Here is a 25,622-nt window from a genome sequence, read left to right as displayed (position 1 = left end):
TTAGGCTAGCCTGATACTATTTCAGAGAGAGAGAGATAGAATATATTTTCACCAATTAAAGTAAAACTGAAAAAGGATCATAATATAATTTCAACATAACCGATTGGTGTGGGGCAGCAAAAAGACCTCACGGTTGTCTAGGTCAGCTGCACCAGACTGCAGACAGTTGCAAAAAACAACTGAAACGAATAGAAAACTGAAACCCAATTAATTAAAATAATACTATAAAACAAAACAGAGACACACTACAGCACTAAGTAACTTAAAAAAAAATAACCAAATCCAAAATTAACTATAGTTTGATGCAAAAGAAATCAATAATCATTCATTTATTGCTTTATTCAAAATTACCCGGACAGCACTTCCCATGCACAAATTCACTTCTCAATTTCAAGAGAAACATTTATGAAACATAATTTTTTTATATTTTCTGCTAGTTTATTTCAAAAATTAGATCCTCGAAATGTTAACTCTCTTTTACTGTTTTGGTTCGTGGCAAGAATAAGTTGTCTTGTGATGATGTATTAGTGTACTGTTTGGATTTCGCTGAAATAGTCATTAAGCGTTTGGGAAAGAAGATTTGAGTAATAATTATGCTTGAATTTTCCTGTCTGTAATTGATAGATTTAAAATGTATTTAGAATATCGTTCGCGCTATAAATTGTAGTTAGCTTGGTATATTTGTTACTATTGGCAATTAGTCTTACTATTTTATTGTGAATTATATTTAATGGTTTTAAAACACAATTTGATGCAGATCTTAAAGCCAATATACCATATTGTAAAGCATTACAAACTAGACTATAGTACATCACCATTAAAACTTTATTAATGGTAAATTGTCGAATTTTGTACAAGACACCACAGATTCTTGGCAATTTTTTGCAAACCTCTTCAACATGATAATTCAATTTAACTAGTTCAGCTAGTATTATGCCTAGGTATTTAATTTTGGTAGCCCTTTCTATTCTCTTGCTATTTATGGCTAGGTTTAAGTTTTGCCATTTGCAGTTTTTAGGGGTTGTTATCATGAAAAAAGTTTTACTAGAATTCAAAGAAAACTTATTAATTTCTCATTAATTGTTATAAATCTCATACAGGAATACGGTAAAAATGATATATCTTTATAACCCAGTACACAAGCCCAAAAGAAAAGTGGATTTTTGTGCCTAAAAACACACATTTCTACTTTATCATGCCAATTTCTATCCAACTTTTCCATGGAACTTTGAAACGCGCCAACTGCAAGGGGAATTCCCAGCCCAGAAAACAACACCAACCATGCTACCTTCTGATTGGTTTAAACAGGTTTTTTAAAACCCTATGTAAGAGCTTCACCAAATCAAAGAAATCTTATTTTTAGCCATACGCCTCCTTAATGTGCAAAGCGTACATGTGTCTGCATAACCTATAGCGCGGGACTACTACAGAGGCGAAAATTGCCCTGGCAGCTGGATTCGCGATACAAAAAGCACCGATACGGAGTGCCAACAAAATAACGAAACACTTTTTGAAACAGTACTGATTACTGGTATACGATCGGTAATTTTTTTTGCAAATGCCATTAACGACTGCAGTTTCAAAGTATCGTTTGCTCACCTCTGTATTTCTGCGCACAATAGCTGCCAAATTATGGTGTAAATTTTTGAAACGCCGCATACCCGCCTATTAGCCTATGTTTTCTTATAGGTATAGCTAGTAAGTTGTCGCACACAAGAAAATGCGAAGAGTAAAAAAATGAAAAGGTAAAAATATTTACGGCCCAAAAAATTGGGTTCGTTCGTATGGACCGAGGCTTCCATTCTCTCTAAATACGCCAGTACATACATGGCCATGTGCAAAAGATTTACCAATGCAAGTAATGTTGCAAAAAGCATAACGGCAACAATTGTTTATCGCAGTAATTAGTAAATTACCAACAAACGTTTTACACATTACTATTGCATCAGTGGGCCATCATTGTCACTGTTTCCAGTAAACACAGCTTTACATCATTCCTAAATCTTTGTAAAGCAAGCAAGTATCGTAGGGCTAGGCTAATCGTATATGAAGTCGACCCAATATTTTGGCTCCTTTATCTCACGGGCAAGTAATGCAATCAAGGCTGTATCACTAAACCTTCCGTTTCCAGCGTTGATACGTACCACGTTCAAGGCGGTGTCGTGTAATCACTACAAGATTTCAATCACTTCAGTATTAACGGTTCATCCGCTTTCGCACTTACAAGGCAGGAACAACACGAGTTTTTTTCAAGTACTTGTTTTTTGTTCCTTTTGCGGTGAAGTAAAACCAACCGCAAAGCCGCAACCTTTAACAGCTTGAGCGCACGTAATTAGTATTGTATTCGAGACGTCATAATGGATCAGTGTGACAAGTTTGAGGGTGAGTAAATTGTAGACAGGTGGCCTTTACCGCTTGCAGAAATATGATACGATTACCGAAGTTCCTATTTTTGTCGGACGCTATTACAAAGGTTGGTATTTTTGATACTTAGGCGAATTGTCGCACGGCCTGTTCGTGTAAAAGCAATGACGTAAAAGATTTACTGATTTACGTATATCTCGAGAAATTGATGTCACCATAACGTTTTTTTTTTTTACGAAATTATAATTTGTTGAAAAAAATGAAGTTGCTAAAAGCATTTTTTGTGTAAAATAGTTGTATTTTTTAACCAAAAATGTGCTGTACTCATGCTCCTTTGCAATCGACTACGTAACCGTAATCAAAGTGTAAATTTATTTTAAATACGCAAATTAATTAGCTTATGCAATTGGTTAAACATTATAGAAAGATCTACCGAATAATGTTTGATCGCGATGTCCTATCAAAATGACTTGTTCATGCCTTAAGGCGGTGACTGCGAAAAGATCAGCTCTTTAATCGGATGCAATCTGTAAAGTCTTAAATCCGATCTGACAGGAAATCTCTTTTAATCGGTCGTTATAGCGGTTGATCAAACGTCATCAACGGTCGATTGATGATCAAACAATGCAATCGTTGTTACAAAATCATTCTGTCATTTTGCTTGTGTAGCAGGGCTTGCCCTGGGTTAACCATCGTGGGAACATTGTGCTGTCTGCGATGGATCATTTAGCGTGCCCCCGTTTTAATTTGGGTGGTGAACCCCTTGTCAAAACATAGGCAACAGCTTGAGGCTTGGTATTGTGTCGTCACAAGCAGGATTGTTATCAGAAAAGCAAACCATTGTTTTGTCATAAACAATCATCCCCAAAATGCAGATGAAATACAAGCATAAGAATGACGTAACATAGGCGTATCAAAGAGATTTGTTGACAGACTGATAAAACACGGCCTGGCTTTGGCCTGCGGCTTAGTGTTGAAACAGTTTGATTTATGCAATCTCTCTCTCACGGTGGTAATTGTGCGTCACAATGCGTCAAGCGATGCGTAAAAAGGCGAATTTAGGTCGCACGTCGCTTGCGAAAACCGTCATTTGCTTTCAGCGTTTCTAGAAGACGCTAAGAAAATTGGATGAATATTGTCGTTAATTGCAGAATTATGGATAGAATCTTGGGGATATTTTGCGTCTTTTTATTACAAGCTGTTGCCTGTGTTTTATGCTTTCCACAAAGGTAATTTTGCTTTCATGAAAAATAATTTAACCCATAGCCTATACCCGTATGACCTTGTAGAACAGAGACGATTTTAATCGATTTGAGTTGTTGCATTTTCACGTATAATCTAGATATACTGCATTAAATTACCTTGGATTTAATTTATACAAGAAAACCAAAATAAGATACTGTGATAGTAATTCAGCTGTAGAATGTAAGAAAGGGTTTTTACTTACTTTGCTAGAGCGGTTTTCTCACAGCTAGATACCAGAAAAACAATTCTGAGTGGCAAGGCAGGTTGTTAAGATGTACACTGAGAGGCAGAAAACACGCTCTGATATCAGTAATAAGATGACGTCATTCGACACTTGTTTTTAAGTTTGGAAGTTTCATTGCGTTGTAGGCGCAAAAATGGTCGCATTTGGCATCCTGTATGTGACCATTTAGTTCACAATACTCGCCGTTTATTCTCATCAACGCTTAGCTTCATTACATGAAGCATGCGCATTTTGATCAAACGTTTTGGCACCATGATATCTTTACTTGAGTTGTTGAGGCGTCAAATAAGTGTGCCACACTCATATGACTTCCAATTGTTTCCGATAAAGAGCTTCCACTTCGAACTAAAGCCGAGCAGAGATTGCAAAACGTTGTAACAATTACTCAATAGTCAATGGCAATGCGTACTACGATAAAGCCAGTTATGCCTTCCTGTAAGATCATGTACTTCCGAGGGTTCTAATCCTCTTCAACAATAAATCAACCTTTTTCTTCAACAATAAATTATCTTAGTTTTGAAGAATTTCCCATTTCTACTTTCAACCTTTGAAAATCAAAATAACAACCATTTTTTTTTATTTCAGTGGTTATATTCTGACGTCACCGTCTGTCTTTCGAGCTGGAGTAGAGCACGTGATAAACGTACGCATGTTTAATCACGTGCCGGCAGTGAGAGTCAATGTCAAGTTGGTCGATCTCAGAGAAAATATTATTACCAGCGTTTCCGGAGAGGTCGCTGGTTCCGGTTCATTGACCTTGAAGGTAAAAAATTTACCGGCACTTAACATTAAAAATCAACTCAGCTAAAAGGACGGTAAATAGCTAAAGTAAATAAATACAACCGTATGCAAATGACTTTGTATATCTGTTTGTGTCAAATAACTTTTAAGACGTTCTTTTGCAAGTACCATGTACAATGACTGCTCTGCTTGGTACAATGCGAACAGTCATTACGAAAAAAGTTTGATGTTATGTAGGTATGGGCTTTTCTCAACCAAGCATTTCATTGAGCCAATAATTTAGTTAACAGACCTAATGGAGCAGGTCCTGTAAAAGTGGGACTTAAAACAGCGATCTTGAGCAAACAGACGATCTTAATCAGCTGTTTTTGACCCACAACGTGTCTGTTTAATCAAATTTAACTCAATTTGAACTTTAAAAGGTTACTTACTGTAATTTGTCTACCCAAAATAGATTTGCTAAACAACGACATCTATTCGGTTTAGCGTGTTACCTGTCTATGCCAGTGCCCAAGTGCAGCCTTTATCTTGATGTAGCAAAAGCGCTTCGTTTGAGTCATTCATTACAGTAAACAAAGTTACTATTCACTGTTCTCCTGTGTCTTTTGACCCGGAGGTCTGCCGGTACATTTTTCTAGCGTATGTTTACACGTCACGGGCTTAGCCATCAGATAAGTATCATAACCTACTCGGTAATTAGCGCGTTCCTTGCCAGCTTCTGGATCCTGCCTGGTATAAACAAGGCATTGACTGTCTTGCTTTTCTGAATACCCTGGCCTACTACGGTTGTTGTTATAGATAGGGCATAGGCCATAGGCCAGGGATGGCGAACCTTTTTTAGTGCATGGGTCACAAAAGAGACCTTAATCCTTGAAAAAGCAAAAGTGGGTCATACATTTAATTACATGTTAATGCGAAACTTGCTGCTGCGTCTTCTCTGCAAGTCTTATTATCCTTAGTTGGTAATCGTAGTCTTCACACATGCAGCACTCATATCTGAGCTGAGACGATTCCGTGTGCTTGATTGTATAAAATTCATGTGCAAAAATAAAGATTCGCACAAATATGAAGAACCAAACAACGTTAACAGAGCTACCGCAAATCTTTTCATAGTTTCAAACGAATTTGGCAGGGAGTTCCACTCTGTAAGAATTATATTTTCAGCATAGTTTTCAACAGCAGAAAAGTCACAACCATCCACATCCGTTTTCATTTCAATTTTTTGTAGGAGATGATTTAAACGTGCAATAATAACTTTTTTGCAAATACAACACAAGGCTTTATCTTCATACTTGATTACTCCGAATTTGCAAGTCCACTCATCATGGAATAGCCTACCACTAATACTGGCATCAGATTTAAATTTTCTTTTGTTTGTAATCGTTTTCACTACTAGGCCTAGCAAACGAACTGACAGTTAAAAATTAGGTAAAAGATACTCATTTTAGAGTTTCTGGAAAGACTACACTCAACTACCGCTAGTGCAAAACAAAGTAGGCCTACAAAGAGACCAACTCAACAGAATATAAAAACTTAGGCCTACTTGCAGGCATTAAATGTTTGCAGCTTACCAGACCACACTAATCCTGAGCAGCCAAGAGGCATGCAGTCACTAAAGGGTACAAAAATGTAACATGATTTGCTAACAATCAAGAGCACAATAGCTTTATTACGTTATAAGAACCCAGTAACTTGCCGTGATACTGATAACGCACTACTACGGCTTTAGTTGTGTCAGACTGCTATATGGCAATTCGGTACGGTACTAGATTAAAATAGGTTGGGACCTTATTACAAATATTTAGTGAAACATTTATTCTTTGCTTAAATATTTGTTTAAATTTCATTGTTTTAAAAAAGACAAGTGGGTCACTGAAAATCTGTGATGGGTCACTTCGTGACCCGCGGGTCAGTGGTTCGCCATCCCTGCCATAGGCTAACAACTAACTGCTTTCACTCAGTCACCTGCAACTATTCCCGCCTATAATATATCGTTTATGATGTCATAATTCAACAGGTTCCCACCGGTCATGAAGGCAAAGCTCATTTGAAAGTGTGTGGTAACTGCCATTTAAACACTGGATTTCATTTCTCCAATTCAACTTCTGTTACAGTTCTCAACAAAGGTGCATCTGCTTTCATTCAAACAGACAAGCCGGTTTATAAACCGTCGCAAACAGGTATCATGACGTGAGATTTCTGTTGTTAATGGTATCATCTATCAAAACTGTACAGGTTTATAGTATTTAGATATAGAATTATAGATAGATGTTTTGCGTTCGATACTTCGGCATTGTATAACGTAACATTGATATGTGGCTGTAGACTGCAGATGAATAAACAAGTGTATAACCTCAATTCAAAATGCAGTACTTTAGTGTATCAATTTTGTGTAATTAACTTATCTATATCCATTTGCTGTTTTTTTCCAATTTTAGTTTTTGCCAACATTTTCATGGTCAACAGAGATCTGAAACCTATCAGGGAAAATGTAGGTTAAGTTCCATAAAATGAGTAGTCACCATGTTTTCCATAATACGAATGAATTTTTTTTTAGGCCTACCTGGAGTAACTTAAATTTTTCTCTTGGTAAAAAGAAAAACTATTAAACCAAAAAGTTGATAAAACCTGCTTTTTGTTGCAGGTGACAGCCTACGTCATGGTAAGTGCCCTTTCTTGTTTGCCGTCTTCGTTTAAATGCGTTTTCGACAACATCTTTTTAACTAGTCTTAAATTTTTGTTGTTTGGAAAACTTTCGACCGTTGTAACGTTGGTAATTATTTTGCAGGCTCCGAATGACGTCAGAATGATGCAATGGAAAGATTTAACGTCAATTTGCTGCGGTAAGTGTACTTGATGACCTGTCCAAATCTTTGCTATATTTCTAAAAAAAAAACTATTCGTTAACCACAAAAATAGTAAGAAATAATTTTAATTTTTACTTACCGCAAAATTTAATCTATGTTTATGCCGAATTTTAAGAACAACATTGTGATTAAGATTTGCTGTATCTATATAATGTATAAGTTAAGAATCCGTTTTGCGTATCATAGTCTTGAGTTAGTTTTTAAGATACAAACATGTTCCCTTGATTTTTGAAATGACATTTGGTACTATAATGTATATGTATCCTTTGTAGCGTTTATTAAGTCATTAATAATAAGTTATATTATAGTGAATATTATTCAATGATTCCCCAACCATCGTGAACAATATTAGTCTAGTGTTCGTTTGCTGCATGTGCAGGGTATTATTTCGCGAAAAAGTATACGTCTTAAATGAACATTGTTATCGCAGGAGTCGTTAATATTTCATTTCCACTTTCGGATCAGCCAATTCTGGGCGAATGGAAAATCTTTGCCGAAGTACAAGGCTACTCTTACAACACAACCTTCGAAATCCAAAAATATGGTTCGTTGAGTTTTGATAAAATCTAAAGTACAGTCAACGACCTCAAAAGCGCGGCGGAATTAGGTTACACAATGTTACGGAAGAAACTCCTTAAAACCAGCGTGTATGGCTTTGCAGTTTTGCCGAAATTTGATGTTTCCATAACAACGCCGCCCTTTTTCCGGAACGAGTGTGAAGACGTCATAGTAAGCGCCAATTACGTCTTTGGAAAACCTGTAGTTGGAAGATTGGAAATGAACATGACCGTACACGGAGTGGGATATTCAAAAACTCGATTCCTGGATATAGGAACCCCGATTATTCGAGATATGTCGGTAAGATGCCTTGGTGGTTGATGATAGATACTGCGTGGCTGCAAATATGCGTGTTTAAGATTGAAGGGATAGCTTAAATACAGTAGTTTTTGTTAAATTTAAATGCCTCGTTTTTCATGCTTTACATAATTTTTTGTAAAAAAGGCAATATATTACTTTCTTTACTGATATTGAAAAGCGCAGAAAAGACTCAGAAATAAAACTACAAGGCAAAGTAATATTTAATGTTTAGCGCTGCGTCGTAAACAGAAAACGAACAAAATCCAGTTAAAACTTTTGTTTGATAAAAACTGCAACTTGCTAACTACACATGATAAGTCGACCATCTCGGCGATCACTGAACGACCATCACCGAAACGGCGGTTTACTACGGCTTCGTTAAACTGAATTAAACTTTAAAAAAGAGCAATCTCACTCCATGTTTTGGTCACAAACAGAGAGAGTTCTTTGATACGCGCGTGCTGCTTTAGGCGATTATATGGTAAACAGATTAATCTGACTGAAAGCTAATTTAGCTGAAGAAGACTACTTCAAAATCAATCTTGATCAAGACCTTTAACTTCTTTTGAATTCGACTTTTTCTTTATTTCTAGATCAACGGAGAGGCGAGAACCAAGGTGTGTTTGAGCCAACTTCTTCCGGAAGATTTAAACTTCCACTTCCGAGGATCTTTAAACATTTTCGCGAAAGTCATCAGCGAAGACGGGAACGAATTTGTGGCGTTTGATGACTCGACCTCAGTGTCACGTCATTTGGTCGACATCGAATTCACCGAAGATACCCGGGAACATTTTAAACCCGGAATTCCGTTTAACGGAAAGGTGAAAAAAATTACTCCATGCTTCATTAAAATAAGTGTTTGTCTTAGACTTAAGCGAGATTTCCAACATAAAATGATCTTTAACATTATTAGCACACTTAAAGAGTAGAAAATGTTTCTGTAGATACGAGCTTCGTATTTAGATGGTTCTCCAGCAAGCGAAGTGACAATTCTCTTGAACGTGGAGGCAAACAGCGAAAATTATTTCAGGCAGCAAATTGTTTCAAATGGTGACGGTCTTGTCACTTTCACTGTCCCAGAATTGCCAAGAAGTACAAGGGTGGTTTGGATTGAGGTAGACAAGAAAGAGCTACAGTTTATTTCAGCATGTTCCATCGCCATATTAGCCTGTAGCATTATTCTCAGAATCTTATTTCACTTTTACTTCATTAATGTGATGCTTAATTTCTAGAACCATGTGTTTTAGTGAGATACGTTTCTTTAAGGCTCGAATTATGTCTGTTCACGGCGAGCGACCTACCGACCACTACCTGTCGATACACAGAAGTCTCCGAGGTTGGTTCTCGCCTACAAATTGCCATCTTCTTGCTCAAGGACCAGAAGGAACACTCACGGTGAGCAAATACAGAATTTATTTTACCTGGATAAGGCCGTAAAACCAGGGTAAAATTTGTAACGAGGCAAATATGACAAGTATGTCTCAGATAAAGTATGTTGCTAAATGTATTTTACCAATAAACATTTTTTTGTATCAGAATTCTAGAACATTTACGGGGGCAAGTGCCTCATTTGCCTCAATGTGAGTAAGCTATGGAATAGATAAAGCATGCCTTGAGAAGACGTTTATGTATCATGTGAATTTTCTTAACTAAAGGCAGGCGAACCGGCACAAGTTTTGGTAAAATCAAGCTGTCCTTGCAACTTCACCATCGTCTACGAAATCCTTTCTCGCGGTAACATCGCCCAAACCGGATCGAAAAGAATCGACTCTGGAAATAGCGTCGTTCTAGATTCAAGGAGAAGAAGAGCAGTTGAAGCTTTCGGTGATAGACCAATAGAGCTTCCCTCCTCTGAGGACGAAGGTATATCTTCATGGAAGTCTTTATCGTTTGTGCATCTTGCCTGAGACCTTTGTATTAAGTGCAACACTGAGTTTGCGCCGATAATCAACTGGACTTGGTGGGTTAAAGCAAACCACTGCTACCTGTTGAACACAAGCCTGTTGTGCTGTAGCTATACAGCTATTTGGCATGAAATATTATTTTTACTAAGCTTGGCATCAATTTCAAAACAGCTAATTTTTAATCACAGTCATGGATAATCACGTTTGTCAAACGTCACTCACCATTGACGTCATACCTGAGATGTCACCAATGGCACGTATGTTGGTTTATTACGTCAAAGATGACGGCGAAGGCGTGGCAGATAGCATCCACCTTCCGGTCAAACCCAAGCTTACCAATGAGGTTTGTGACGTAATCATGTTGGTGCTTGTTGGGTAACAAGCCTCCATTGTTACGTTCAAGTGTTCGCATCCGAAACACTTGAAATTTAACTCTGCGTTAACGGTGGTCTCGTCTTCCTCTGCTAGGTTCGTGTAGTGACGTCAGAAGACCAAACGACCCCCGGCAGTGAAGTAAACTTACAAGTGACCTCTGACCCGGGGTCGTGTGTTTGCTTGGTCATGGTTGACCGCAGTGTACATTTAATGAAGCCGGAATATATGGTTAGCCCGGAAAATGTGAGTGAACATTAGAATGTTTATTATGTTTCCATGGACAGTGTTTTATCATGTCACCTCTTATTTTTTCGTGTACGGTTAGTTTTCCTTTCAACATTTTTAAACCTGATTTAACCTTGTTAAATAAAATAAGAACGAAAATTAATTTAGAGAGTACTATTTGACCGATATGACTTAACTTGAGAGTTTTCCATATTCTTTTGAGTTATTTTATGTAAAAATGCTGATTTTGTAAAACTTGCGATATTTCGCTATAAATTATACCAAAAGCATTTTATCGACGTATTTATATTTTACCAGATCTTCGAAGAACTTGAAACTTACGATTTGAACAATCTCCCGTATGAGCAAGAAAACGCTTGGTGGCGCCTTTCTCGATCGAAGAGGAGCGCCAACATGTGGTGGAACTCGGCAAACTCACGTGACGCGAAGTACGCCTTCCTTGAGTCGGGATTGGTTGTGATGACTGACGTGGTCAGTTTGAATTATAAGGCCAGCACCCAGCTTTTTTCCCACCTTCTGACGCAGTCAATGAATCAAGCCATAAGATCACGTGACGAAGATGCCAACGAATTTAGAAGCCACCGGCACAGGTTCGTTAGCAGATGGAAGCGTGCTTGTTTGTTTAAAGAAGTAAGTTTTAAAACTGTTACTTGACAGATCCCCTCGAAGGAAAAGAACTTTTTTCCCGGAAACTTGGCTGTGGAGTTGTTTTAATGTCAGGTAAGTGAAAAAAAAATTAAACAACTTTTCAGTAGAAATTGGTTAAACAAATAAATCGTTGACTTTGTTTCTTGGATTCTATCTAAACCTGTTCATGGTTGTTTCAGTAGCACTGGAGAGAAAAATTTCACGGTAAAAGTTCCCGACTCGATCACAACTTGGCAAGCGGATGCAGTTTCCCTCCATCCCCAATCCGGGATAGGGATTGCGGATGCGGAACAGCTCCGGAGCTTTAAGTCGTTCTTTGTCGACTTCACCCTCCCTTATTCGGTCATAAGAGGTGAAGAGGTTCGAATCCCCCTCACTGCTTACAACTACATGGACGTATGTGCCGAGGTTGGTGGAACACTTAAAACGTATTTTAATTAACTTACAGCTACTTATGTGCACTGCTGGTGCTCGTAGTGTAAAGTTCTTATACAATACACCAACTGCAATGCCATTTAATATATACTGTAGCTTACATATACCACTTTTGTGCAAATAATTCTATTCTAAACGGCTGATTAAACTCCTAATTTTGCGCGTTGGTTTTCAATTTTTAACCAACTTTTAACCAACTTTTTCAACTTTTTAACTTTTATTTGTTTTCAACTTTTAAGCTTTGTAGGGAGTTTCGTGCCCCGTGTTGTTTTGTTATGACATATTGTTACGTCACCAAATTTTCCATTGTTGAAGGTGTCTTTGATAACTCTTCTACCGCCGGGTGTTTCATTTCGTCATAGAGGAAGCAATCGATTACTGAGAACTCTTTGCGTTAATGCTCAGACCACGGAAACTACCAACGTCATCTTGCGCTTTGATCATCTCGGAGAGCAGAATGTGTCCGGTATGACGTCACATTTTGTGGTATTCCTTCATGTCATGAATGTGTGAAACTTGGACTCTTAATAAGAGTTTGAAATATTTGATAGACAGAATCGGAGTCGGAGATCTAACATGGTCATGGGCTTGAACCTAACCCACAAAATGAAAAACCCAATCCACGGAAAAGCCTGAACCAAATTCACTATATAAACCATGTAAAATGCGAAACTCTTTAATTCGTATTACTGCTAATAGTACATCGCACAAGATACTACTATTACTGTAACAAAGTATTAAATTCCTCAAATTACTAGCCTATGTCCTTATAATTGTCTCAGAACATAAACTGGGGCTCCTTTCTCTTCAATGGCACACCACCTCGTGGGGTGGGTAAATTCGTCAGAAAAAAGAAAGGGAATACCAGTAAAGCGGTTTCAAACAATTTGACATTCGTGGGTTGAGTTTTGAAACTCTGTTAGTTGGGTTTTGAAACTCTGTTGGTTGGGTTTTGAAACTCTGTTTGTTGGGTTTTGGCATTCCATGGGTTGGGTCTGATGCCAGCTGCTGGTTAAAGCTGCTGATGGACAGAACGTTTAAACACAATTTTGCAAAGGGTTTGAAAACGTTATGCCAGCAACGTTAGCGCAAAAGCATCTTAGTTGAATCGATTGAACTTTCTCTCTCTTTTACAGCATCGGCAAACGCGATTGTTGGAACTACGTCATGTTGTCATGGAAACGTCGGCCAACGACGTACTGTGGGGAACGATTTCGTCACGAAAAGCGTTCTGGTTGAACCGGAAGGAATTAAACGGGAATACACGCACAGCGTCTATTTCTGCCCAAACGAGCGCATCAACATATCCACCCCTTCTTCGTACACTTTCCAATTTGTGAGGTTACCCGTCGTCAAAACTGGTTTTAATTTCTTAGCTAAAGGTAAGGAACAAAACATGTCAAAATATCAAATGCGTAAACCGACTTAAGTAGAAGAATCCTTCGCTATAATTAACGTGAGAAAATGAGAGATTGTAAAAACAAATCATTTATCACAGTAATGACCTTTTGGTAATAGGAGAATCTCCGTGTTTGTTGTTAGACCCCAATGAAGCCAATTTATGTTTCAGCTTCTAACAACGTTCACATCATACTTTCGGAAGAAGATCACGCCTCATCCAGTTCTTATGAGATTGTGCTCGGAGGATCAAACAACCAGCGATCTTGGATCTCCCGGAATTTCCAGCACTTAGTTACCGCCGCGACTGATCAAATTCTTTCCGAGGACGAATACCGAAGTTTCTGGATTACTTGGACCAACGGGAATATTCAGGTGGGAACGGGGAGAAATCAAGGCACCGATTCCCGCTTTATGCAATGGCGAGCCCCGAGCGACACGGAGACATTTAAAGTCAACTACGTAGGCTTTGCAACGAGCGAAGGTTCTAGCGGTGAATTTCGTTTGTGGCGCAAAGAAGGTACGAAATACGTCATACATACTATACACTATACATACAAACTATACGTATCAAATAATGATAAATTCTGTAATTTACAAAACCACCTTTAGGTCTTGTTCTTACTTCGCAGGCTCCAACGATTCCTTCAGTGAAATTTTTCAGCTTTCCATTCCGGCCAATACAGTTCCAATGTCCGCAAGGGCAGTTGCATCCATGATAGGTTATTGAGCGCTTTCTTCAGATTTTAAGATACTTTTACGCCGCTAGCCCAGCCATGTCGAATTTTAGTATAGTGACACTTATATAGTATCAAGACATTTCTAAGGAAAAACATTAACAAAATTTAATACAATGATTTACAGCATTTTGCAACACAAACAGCACAGCTTAATAGTAATTGTTAAACGTTAAGCTAACTCTTTAATTGACTTTTCGTCTTTGGGCGATGTTTCATGATGTTGTTTGCAGGTGACGTCATGGGGCCTACTCTGACGAATTTGAACAATATCCTTGATCTTCCATTTGGCTGTGGCGAACAAAACTTGGCAAATTTCGCACCAAACGTTTACATTTTAAAGTATCTACAAAGCACAAAGCAACTTAAACAGAGTACCTACTATGAGGCATTGCAACATCTTCAGACAGGTTAGTTGTAAAGAGCAGGTGCACTTGTACAATGAAAAGTGTCCTATATACACCCCGTGTATAACCTAATGTCATGTAAATATGCTCTTTTGCAACAAAAGTGATTCTATCAAATTTGTTCTAAACACAAGTATAATTTTGTGATTGTAATAAATACAACAAAACAAAATGAATACAAAGACAGTAGCAAAGACTGAGGAAAACCTGCAAAAGATTAATAGCCGTAAATTATAAACAAAAAGCTCTAAAATTTATAGTTTCGCTGTAAAGAAAAGGCGTTTTGTTAAGGTTACCAACGTCAGTTGACTTACAAAAGATCTGACGGGTCATACAGCGCTTTTGGAGATAGAGATTCCTCAGGAAGCATGTGGTAAGTAATTTTCCTTAAAGTCGTCATAACAGTTGTTACTCAAAAATTTCAGCATTCCCTGACTTTACCTATTACGTAACATTGCACAGGTTGACGTCATTTGTGTTGAAACTTTTCTCCCAAGCGAAAGACTTCATCTACATCGATCCTAATGAGCTTCACGAGGCGAAGGAATGGATCGTTTCTTGGCAGCAGAGGAGCGGGGCTTTCCCGGCAGTGGGAAAGATCTGGAACAAAGACATCCAAGCTGGCGTAGATAGTGACGTAGCACTGACCGCTTACGTCACCATCGCCTTGCTTGAGTCTGGGCTCGAACGAGATGTAATACCTTTAGTACCATCTAGTACCACCTTTAGTACCACATTAAAGAAACTCTGCCATAACTTTGCGATCGACAATTTTGCGTGTAAAATACGTAGACAATATTCTAAACAGTTTTAATCCTTATCTTCGCATAGGGAGAGGAAATTGCCGTGATGAAGGCCAAAGAATTTCTTGAACTTGGCGTTCATCAACCGACTGACTCATACACTGCTGCACTCTCTGCTTATGCGTTGACTCTACTTGGAAGTGACTTTGCCAGTCAAGCTTTGAAAAGACTAGTTGATAAAGCGCTAGTGGATGGGAGTCAAACTCACTGGTCATTGAAAGAGTTAAACTTCAAGGAAAATGCAATGTTCGGATTCGGGGATTCCATGAAGCAAACTGGTAAAACACACTGCTGTGTCTGAGGTTTCAGTTTGATTGATTGATTGATTGATTGATTGGTTTAACACAAGGCTGCAGTCAAAGAAATGAAACTTGTTAACTTATTTTGTCACAATTTAATATTGTTGTTGTAATCGTGCATATTTCCAACGCGATTATGACGTCCTGGAATATCATATTATTAGAATGCAGATGATGAAAGTTTGACAATTTTCCAATTTAATTTACAGTTGTGTCTGCTGAAGTAGAAATGACGTCATACGCTCTTCTGACCTTCGTCCACCTGCACAATATGTCTGCGTCACTTCCCATTGTGAAGTGGCTTTCCCAGCAAAGAAACGCTCTGGGCGGATTTTCATCCACTCAAGTAAGGAATGAAAGGGACCAATACGTCAGCATTCATTGAGGGAATCCCCTAACTCGAGATATGTTAACCAGTTCGCTGCAGAACTGAAAGCATTGAAAAACCTTATTTAAAACGCTTTTGTTGAGCTTACTTAGAAGGGAAGTGTATCCAAAAACTTTAATTTTATTTTTCTTTTGTTTATTGTCATTTATCAAATTTTTACCGAACCCATTCGTTTTCAGGACACGTGTCTTGCACTTCAAGCATTGTCTGAATACGCCATTTTCTCATTCATCGGTGGTGTAAACTTAAACGTGAACTTGGCTTCAACAAACTTGGATTATGAGAGGAACTTCGTGCTCAATAATGAAAACAGCGAGATATTGCAAACAGCCAAGATTCCTACTCTACCAACAACCATGTTCGTTGAAGCGAGTGGTGAAGGCTGTGCTCTGCTTCAGGTAAATATTGACATCACTTATCTTGGTCAATTAAAGAAAAGGAAAGAAGCAGGGTTAAAGCTTCTGAAGTTAATCAACGTGCACACACGCACTGGAGAACTACTAAGATGTTTGAACTTTCTGGGAGGACGTTTTACCCCTCTACCGCTCGTGTGTTTCCGTGCGTTGCTCCTTCCGTAAAAATTTACGACAAAATTTTACTGACACGTATTCCAATATCTTCAGATTGACGTCACTTACAACATACCAGATCCTGACTCGCAGAAAGCTTTCTACATCCAAGTACGTTATCAGGCTTTACCTGACGTCATACCCCATCGCCGAAGAAGGCAAAGTAGGTGTCTGGTCAATTGTTACCTTGTTTTCAAACAAAGCGTATTCCTACGTGGTTCTTACGCAGGCGGTGACATCATCAGTGGAACATTACGTCATTCCGATGACGTGAGGTACCAAATGGAAGCCTGCGTGAGATGGCTGCACGATGGTTCGTCCAATATGGCCGTTTTGGAGTTCAACCTACTGACAGGGTTCAGGGCTGATTTAGAAAGCATTGAAAGGGTTGGTTCTTTGGACTTGTGTGACTAAAACCAAATATAAGACACAGATGACGATATACAGACAATTTTATAGTTATTAATATTTAAGTTATTTGTTCTTCATAATTTTCTGTATCTCACCAGTTGTGCCTTATGTACGTTACAGTTTTTTGCCTGGTGGCGACCACCATACTTTTATGTGACTTATTTTACAGTTCAGTAATTAGGTCTACAATTAAGTAATATTAGTGAATAGTTTTGTCATACAGTTTAAAATTTATCATTAAAAGTACAATTCGATACGTTAGGCGGATATTCCGCGTTAACTCATACAGTTAAGATTTCTTGCTTAAGTATCGATATCGACCTATCACACTGTTTCATGCTTGTAGATGCTGCAATCAAACACGATCAACTTGAAGCGTTATGAAATATCCGGTCGCTCGATTTTATTTTATTTCGATGAGATCCAGTCAACTTGCAGGACTTGCGTGAGATTTGTCGCCATCAAAGAATTCGATACCGGCCGAGTGAAGCCCCAGCCAGTCAAGATTTACGATTATTACGAACCAGGTTCGTCACGATTCACGTCACAATGACGTCAGACTGTCGCAAGGAAGACTTGTTTGAAATCAACGAGATTTACCTTTGTTATTTGGTTGTAGGTTTTGAAAGTGAGTTCATGTACTCCCCGAGCGCTTCCATGATGGAGAGTCTTTGTGAGAATGCGACTGACTGTAGCTCGGCCACGCATGCTGAAGGTGTGTATTGTGACGTCATAAATGGAAATTGTGAACATACACTCTTGAAAAAGCTTAGAACTGCAAAACATGTCTTTTCTAACACGAACAGAATACGAGGCAGACTGCCGCAGCAGTTTACTAGGCTGTGGGGAAGAATACAGCGAATGTCATTGTTCGCACGACTGTGGATTCGAAGGTCCTCCTGCGTGCGGTGGCAACGGGGTGCTTTACATCAATCGATGTAGAATGGAAGCTGCGGCGTGCGAACTTAACCTGCGTGTTGAAGAGCGCGAAGCCACATTTTGCGACTCTGGTAACTTCCGGGAAAACTCTTTTCCGAATATTTGTTAAATTTTAATGATGCACAAAGGGACATCTGAAAATATGGAAGTTTATTTTGAAACGGTATCCCATCTATAAATAATGAACTTTACTCATAACAATGTCAGCTGTGACATTGTTATGAGTAAAGTCAGTCAGTTTAAAATCAGGAAATTTTCAAAATAACATTTTCAATGTAATATTTTGACTCTCTAGCACAACCTGGCGGAGATGAAATAAACGACCTGGAGCCCGAATTACCGGAACTATCTCCCACAGACGATGGGCAATATTATTACGCAGAAAGCGACTTTGGATCTTATTATAGCGAAGACAACGACAACGGCGACGTAAGATTTTTATAAATAGCGCCGGACAAGCATTCAATAATATAATTAATGATAATTTAGAGCACGAAACCTGTATTCCGAGTTCCAAATATGATACGTGTTCGCGCTACTATTGCTTTAAAACAGTGCTAGATAATTGCTAACAATCCTTTCAGTTAACCTCAATATACTGCTTGCGTCACAGGAGGTTGTTCACCCTGCACTCGTCATGCCAGACAACCTTTTCGGCGACGCGTGATCCAGACAAAATGAACTAAAGCCAACCTAATTTTATTGAAGAACCCTTTTGTGACGTAATAAGTGCACTTGTCTCGTCGATTGCACGTTAACACAGTGATGACGTCACACGAAACAAAAGAAAATCACGACGTCACAAAAATAATTTTGCAACACTTTAACACGTACCAACGAGGTCGCTATAAATAATATCACCAGCGGCGTCATCACGACGTAGCACTTGATGAAGTCATTGTACACCTTGCATTCAACCGTTGACGTCATTATACGCGCAATTCCTCTTCGACCCAAGCTACTATCTTCCCCTCCCAACCGGGTATGACATCGTCGTCGTGGAAAACCTGAATCGAAATGACGTTGCATACAAGACAAGGCTACTTAGTGTGACGTCATCAACACGGTTACTTACTATGACGTCATCTTACCTCCTCCTTCACAGTGCCAAGTTCGGGGTCAAGGGCTTTGAAAATAAATCTGTAGTTTCCGTATTTCTTGATCGAAGCCTTGAAGTCGCCAAGTGTTATGTCACCCACTCTGTTACGTAATAGTTTTGCTTGTTATGACGTCATCAATCGATGCTATTTAACTACAACGTCATATATACCTCTTTGGTATGGTCGTCATGGCAGGCGTCATGTCGCGGTCCGTGAAGTACAAGATTCTAGTCTGGGCGTTTTCTATTATTTTTTCTGTAAAAAATTCTCATTATTTGTTTGTGTTTATTACCGTCGTAAGTTGTAGTTTGTCAAAATAAAAACGCTACGAGGCATTAATGCTGTCATCACGGTACAGCAGGGGTACATCTCGTGGTCCTGCTAATTCCACATCAAAATACAAAGTCTCCACATAAAGAGGAAGCCACTTAACTCGCACCTAAAGTTACCCGTTAAGTTACTTCGACTTATTCAATGTTTGTCTTTTCCGAAGTGGGCACAAATGATATTGATACAGTCGGAACCAGTCAAGTAACTTCCATTTATTTCGAGCTGTAAGTTTATCAGCTTTCACTGTGTATATAGCAACGCATACAAGCAAGGAAAATAACTCACTTCTTCTAGGTGGATGGCTTCGGGTCACCGGTGACCGCCTCGATAGCTTCTCGCCGGCTCGACGGTCTAGAATAGGGGATCCTGGCGAACGCCGCGCTAGGACAGGGGATCTCCCGGCCGGACTTAAGCCGGGGGAGTGAGGCAGTCTTTAAAGAAATTTTAAGTAGCTTTATTGCCAGTTTTGCGACAAAAATAGACACGCTGCAACAACTTTAACTGCCAGCCGATGCCAAGCCTATATATATACCATGGGGCACTGATACAGTCATATTAACCGTACTATACTGTACATTGCTACACAATGAAACACGTACATGCGATAACGTACCTGACAGGGGGATCATGGAAAACACTGTCGTTTAAATTCGCGTTGTTCTTCTATAAGAAAGCATGAATGAATAGATAAATATGTATAGTAATAGGTGCGTATAGGAAATGGTTGTGGACCTTACTTTGTACTTTATTAATTCCACAAACGTTCATCACTTAAAATAGCAACGTATTACAAAAACTCTCCTAAAGCTCTGAAATTTCAGTCTACAATTTCACAAACTCACTAATCGCATTTGCAAATGAGATATTTCATCTTCTTTTCTCAAGAGTAGCCTTGACTGTTCGGCCTGCGTGCAACGAAAACACATAAGGCTAAGAAATAAGGACAAACGTACGGTATCAGGCCTAGTAGTGTTAACTTACCTTATACAGCGTGAGTTCGTTTTCAAGTTTCGTCACGGCGGCTTCTCGTTCGTGATATCTCAGTCGGTATCGCTCTATATCGCTTTGACTTTCCTGTAAATCTACTTCGAGTTCCGCCTGCAATAAAACGCGGTTGTTACATGAGTGAGCACGTCATAAAATAACAGAACCCCTACAAAGAAAACACTTAAATTAACATAGAGTAGTTGTTTAACTCAGCTGGCAATCAAGCCGTTTTGCAAAGTTAACAGCGTGAGTGCAGATTAGCTGCGTGGTAAATGTGGTAACAATCAAACGCTAAGGTTTGTTTGTTTAGACAGGTTCATCATCTTTGTTGATCAGCGTTAGACAAGCGAAACGCTGACAAATAGACCTTCAGACTGTAATCAAACTGAAACATACGCACTTATGATACAAGGATCGGGGTATTTGAAATAGTTTGCTAAGCAACCAGAACCTAACCTACGCCAATAAACGGAGCAAATATAGGGACCATTTTCAACAGATGAGTGAAAGCGAAGTAAATAGAGTTCTTTTACCACAAGTCAACAAGCTATACGAACTACGTAGCTGTTGTTTACCAAGAGCAGTGTTTTGAGCTAAAGTCACTTTGGGCAACGGCATGTGAGACGTAATCAGGAAAAATTGTTTCTAATTTGAGGACTTTCATGAAACCACATACGTCAAATAACTGGAACTATATCAGATTTATGAGAACAGCGCTGTTACATGTTTCTGTTTCTAACTCATGTTTTCAAGAATGTTCTTACAAATCGTAAATCTGTCAAATTTCAACAAGCACAAAAACACACTTTGATACAGGTTTCAGTTACAACAAAACACCACAGCCTACTTCTAACACAAAAGCAGCAACATCAAAAACTTAATAAAATCCTCACCTTTTCAGATTTTAGTTTGTCTCTATCAAGATTGCAGTGCATCAGTTCTTGGCGCAGCGATAAGATTTCATTTTCCTGTTGCTTTAGTCTGTTTTCTGAAACTTCCTTTTCGGTGGTGAAGTTTCGACATTCAAGTCGCAATTTTTCTATCTCACCCTGGAACATAGATGTAAGTTTTAAACGAAGGCTAAACTTAATTTACTAAAACTGCAAGAAACATACCCATCAAATATATGTATAATACATAAGCATTTCTAATAATTATTAATATCATTACACACTGCTTTCCGCGTCAGCAAGTAAAGCACATTTTGGCATGGTGTCATATCTCAAAAACTAGAGCTAATCAACAAATTTCAAGTTGATATTCGTGATCAACGACCCCAAATTAGCCAAGATTGACCTCATTCGTTTCAGAAGCAAATTCACAAGTGTAATGAGCACACACAGCACATAATGAAAACTGTCGGAGCTTTTTTAAGGCAACGAAAGACTCAATACCACCAGTCGTTGCTTTTCAGAGTCCGCCTGGTCAATGCGGGCTCGTAAGATAATGTTGTCTTCGAGGTCATTGGCTCCCTCCACTGGAATCCCATTCGCTTCTTCAACAAGCTGCAGATGATGCAGTGAATAAAAACAAATGGCTTAGGATTATAAGCAACATTATAAATAACAATTAAAAATATTACGATATGAGGACAGGTTTGATTCAGGTTTATTATCTCGACACTTTCGAGAATTTCGTGATCAACAGATCCATTATGTTTTAGATTGTTTCAAAAACAAAAACCTTTGAGCACAGCATTAAGTTAAGAGGTTAAACAAACTGACCAGTTTCTGTAAAGTGCCGGCAAGATTTCGTACATGAGCTAGTTCAGTCTCCATTTCATTAAATGTTTCTGAAAAGAAATTAATAAATCATTGTTAAAACGCAATTCATAGAACGTAAACTGAAAAGGGCTGCTGAATGGAAACGAAGTACACATGAAAACTGGGAAATTCCAAGCAGTTGATAGTTAAGACAAACGGAAGGCCAACAAAAAGAAATTATTTTAATTCAGAAACCAATAACACAGTGGAGTGATGGTGACGTACAAGAATGTGAAAACAACCAAGCAGTTAAAATTTACAACTCACTTTCAGCGATAAGAGACCTTCCACTGGAAGGAGAGCCGTCTCCAGATGTGTTTTTCCATCTATTTAAAACAAGTTTTTAAAATTATAATGCGTTCAAGTTCTCAACAACAAACAAATCTATTATATTACACTCACAACTGTACAAGTTATGTGCGTTACACTACAATATTCAACAAAATTCTCTCAAAAAGAATGTGATCATCTAACCTGTACTTTGAAGCAGGGGAGGACGAATGGTGCTTGTCCCCGTTACCATGTTTGCGGCCCCCAATACTGGCCGGTTTAAAATGAGCAGCGAGTGCAAGTATCAATTGCATCAGCGCTTTTACATTACCGGCAACAATTTCTGTAAAGTGTGGCGAATTTAGAAACAAGCGTAAAAAAACAACATTTACAAGGTGCTTTATTTTTAACAAACTACCGGTACCATCGACAGTGACATGGTGCAACTTAATTCCGCTTGTTTTCATGAAGTTTAAAACTTTTACGATGTTTGCTTTGCTCTCGGCTTCATTTTTAGGCTTCACCCCACCCAGGTCTTGTCCAGCTACAAAACAAGTTTTTTTGGAAAATAGGTTTGCTAAAGTTTTTGGTAGATGCTACTACATGTCAAACTTGAAGTACTATATATACACATATTGAGCAAAAATAATAGCCTAAAATGCATGGTAAATAATAACAAAATCATCCAGCTCCAGTATATGGTATTTATATATATCTATATATACATATCAGAATATATATATATATATATACCAGCAATTTGGAAAAAACTTACGCACATTTACAAAACTTGCACTTACAAACAATTTCAACGACAGTAATGAGTACACTGCCATCTTTTAAATCTTGTCCGAGATCTTCAATTCGCTGAGATCGCTTTTTAAGTTGACTGTTGACCCAAGCTGTGTAAGCTTTTACTTGTTCCTGTATTCAAGCATATTTATACTAATTTGTTGGTGAAATTTTCATGACATATTGACAGTGGCGTGCAGTGCTAGTCAAACAGTTAGAAAAGTATGTCAAGTTTTGTCCATAAATTGGCATGCAGGGACACAATTTTTGGCGTGAAAACATGAACATTCATTTATTTTTCAATTCTATATTTAACACAAGTTAGCGTTAGTCCGACATCAAGCAAACTGGGCTCGTTCGATCATCATGATTATATAATTGACAGGTATGTTAATGAGTCTTTTTTATGCATGTGCCAAACTAAGATATTGGAACACTTTCAGTCAAAGAAGGTAATGTGTACCATACCTGTAAGTCCATGGCAGTCATGAATGCCCAACTTCAGGTGCAGTTTTCAACAGATATTCACAAGCCAATGCAATGATACAACTTGTGCAAGTAGCCTAAATTCCAATAAATAGGCTAGCTATAGAAATAACCTATATCCAGATATCAGCAATTCTGTAATTGTTTCTATTAATCTAATTCTGTCACCGATGAACATTTAGCACATCCTATTGGATTAAGTCATTTTTCATCACAATATAACACTGTAAAAAAGATAGATGATGATAAAATAGAAGCAGAGAGGTCAGGTTATTATGTTCTGTACAAAATACGAAACAGTCTTTGAGAGAAAATTTTGTTACACTGATGACTGAAATACTACTGTGATAATATTATGAATTAATGTAATATAAGATTGTGTACGACATAGAATTCTCATCTATCGAATCAGTGAAGCATAACACTGCGTGACGTAATCGATTGCTTCCCTGTTACTGTGCGTACATTACGAGTTATCACTTATCAGTCTCTTTTTGCTATTACGTTCAACGCCGCAACATGTCTTTATGCTGTCACAATGTTTTATCTTGATTTATTCGTTCAAAGAAGCTTCAATATAATCAGAATATATAGTTGTCGAGGTGAACAATTAATTCTAAGATTAAGAAAAGCAGACAACGACCTTGAGGCTCATTTACTTCGAGGAAAATAAACTATTCAACAGACAACATTGTAATTGAAGTGGTCGCCCTTACAGGTTAAGGTACGACAAACAACCATTTCATTACACTACCTACTGCTCCCACTGGAAAGTACGGCAGATTTCGACTTCGATTTTGGTGTAACGGGGTGCACTTTAGATTCAATTTTTGTTTGTTTATTATAAATTGGCATTCAAAAAACCAGCTTTTTTATTAATATAAATCGGCGTAAGGATAAAAAAGTTTGACTAACACATTGATGAATCTCATGCGTGCAGATACCGTACTAACCACTATGGCATAGCCTAGGCTATTGCTTTTAAAAGTGGAAAGTTTGTTTTCAGGGCACCAGATAAATGTAAGCTAATGCCAAAATTTTTTCAGGTCTAGTGTACAAGTGTACAATCATAGAGTGCCTTTGTATATTAGACTCCAGCTACAGAGCTACCGGTACTCAAACTGTGACGTCTTTGTTTGTGCACTTGAAAACTAGACCTATTTTTTTCATGCCAACATATTAATCATAGCCTAGGCTAAAAGTTAGGCCTACACTAAACCAATCCGCTAGGCTACAACTTTTCTACACCTTCTTTGTTACACTCTCTACATCAATCATTGTTCGTGTGTGTAAGTTTGAATGACAAAGACCTGGATATTGAGATGATCAGGTCAATCAGTCAAGGTCAGCTTTTTTTCAATATCACCTAAGCCTATTGCATTTAATGTCAACACCTTAGTACAAACAGGAAGTTTTCATCATACTACAAGTTGAAATAGGCCTAAAAGTGAAACCAATCTATTCAAAACACCTCTATCTGTCAATCGATTACTCAGATTCAAGTTGACTCTACTAAGTAAAAAGCGTCCTATGAAGCTTGATACGCATCGTTGATTGATGACGTAGATAATAATGCATTGGACCATGACTGAAATTTTCAGATATCTTTTGCTAACTGAGGTTTGGTAGAAACTCGAAACTAATTCGTACATCCAACTGTTGCAATCAGTACAACGACAGAAGAAACTTTTCATCACCTACTTTTACTTACAAGCAAGAAATTGTGTAGCGGATTTAGTCTTCGACTACTGCTGGCTGCTTACAACCAAAAGATGTGGCCAAATCACACTTCAAAGAATGTAGACAGCCATGTATTTATGAAGTGATCAGTGAAAGAAACTTCTCATTTGTCGTACGAATTATAGTTGGGCGCTACATAGCTTTCCCCTTCACCGAAAATGTTGACTCCGTCGATTTCTGACGTGCTGCATTAGCCATTACGAGAGCGTCTTGGAGGACCGTTAAAATGCTTTGTCGATCAGCGCCAGGAATAAATGAGAGGGCGAGAGAGGCAGG

The 25,622-nt window shown here is 38.3% G+C and overlaps 2 protein-coding genes across 4 annotated transcripts; one reads left to right on the top strand and one right to left on the bottom strand.

Moving 5' to 3' along the window:
- The first annotated feature begins 3,433 nt into the window (after positions 1–3,433).
- Positions 3,434–19,313, top strand: LOC143451848 (C3 and PZP-like alpha-2-macroglobulin domain-containing protein 8). 3 transcript variants are annotated; one of them, XM_076952596.1, is made up of 34 exons: positions 3,434–3,593; positions 4,439–4,616; positions 6,612–6,774; positions 7,033–7,085; positions 7,239–7,256; positions 7,383–7,437; positions 7,892–8,005; positions 8,123–8,319; positions 8,913–9,140; positions 9,264–9,434; positions 9,586–9,714; positions 9,975–10,182; positions 10,412–10,566; positions 10,692–10,841; positions 11,142–11,434; positions 11,502–11,564; positions 11,672–11,900; positions 12,243–12,393; positions 13,064–13,309; positions 13,498–13,845; positions 13,958–14,047; positions 14,296–14,472; positions 14,761–14,842; positions 14,932–15,163; positions 15,301–15,550; positions 15,781–15,917; positions 16,139–16,357; positions 16,583–16,691; positions 16,758–16,915; positions 17,286–17,466; positions 17,559–17,654; positions 17,746–17,949; positions 18,174–18,307; positions 18,492–19,313. In XM_076952596.1, exons 1-34 carry the CDS (start codon positions 3,493–3,495, stop codon positions 18,543–18,545), a joined length of 5,373 nt encoding a protein of 1,790 aa, XP_076808711.1. In that variant the 5' UTR covers positions 3,434–3,492; the 3' UTR covers positions 18,546–19,313. The 3 variants fall into 3 exon arrangements, with proteins under 3 accessions (XP_076808711.1, XP_076808710.1, XP_076808709.1); XM_076952595.1 differs by having other exon boundaries at positions 11,675–11,900; positions 16,583–16,915; XM_076952594.1 differs by having other exon boundaries at positions 16,583–16,915.
- Positions 18,562–23,826, bottom strand: LOC143451852 (dixin-like). The gene is made up of 15 exons (XM_076952603.1): positions 23,589–23,826; positions 23,129–23,252; positions 22,753–22,872; positions 22,533–22,671; positions 22,326–22,384; positions 22,020–22,087; positions 21,690–21,800; positions 21,189–21,344; positions 20,290–20,406; positions 20,151–20,213; positions 19,922–19,971; positions 19,594–19,739; positions 19,149–19,233; positions 18,970–19,078; positions 18,562–18,885 (listed from the first exon to the last, which is right to left on the bottom strand). Exons 1-15 carry the CDS (start codon positions 23,607–23,609, stop codon positions 18,808–18,810), a joined length of 1,446 nt encoding a protein of 481 aa, XP_076808718.1. The 5' UTR covers positions 23,610–23,826; the 3' UTR covers positions 18,562–18,807.
- Between the last annotated feature and the right edge of the window lie 1,796 nt (positions 23,827–25,622).

This window comes from Clavelina lepadiformis, chromosome 4, assembly GCF_947623445.1.
Source record: "Clavelina lepadiformis chromosome 4, kaClaLepa1.1, whole genome shotgun sequence".
Taxonomy (NCBI): Eukaryota; Metazoa; Chordata; class Ascidiacea; order Aplousobranchia; family Clavelinidae; genus Clavelina; species Clavelina lepadiformis.
Note: the sequence above shows the minus strand (reverse complement) of the source record. Positions and strands in the feature narration are given on the sequence as shown.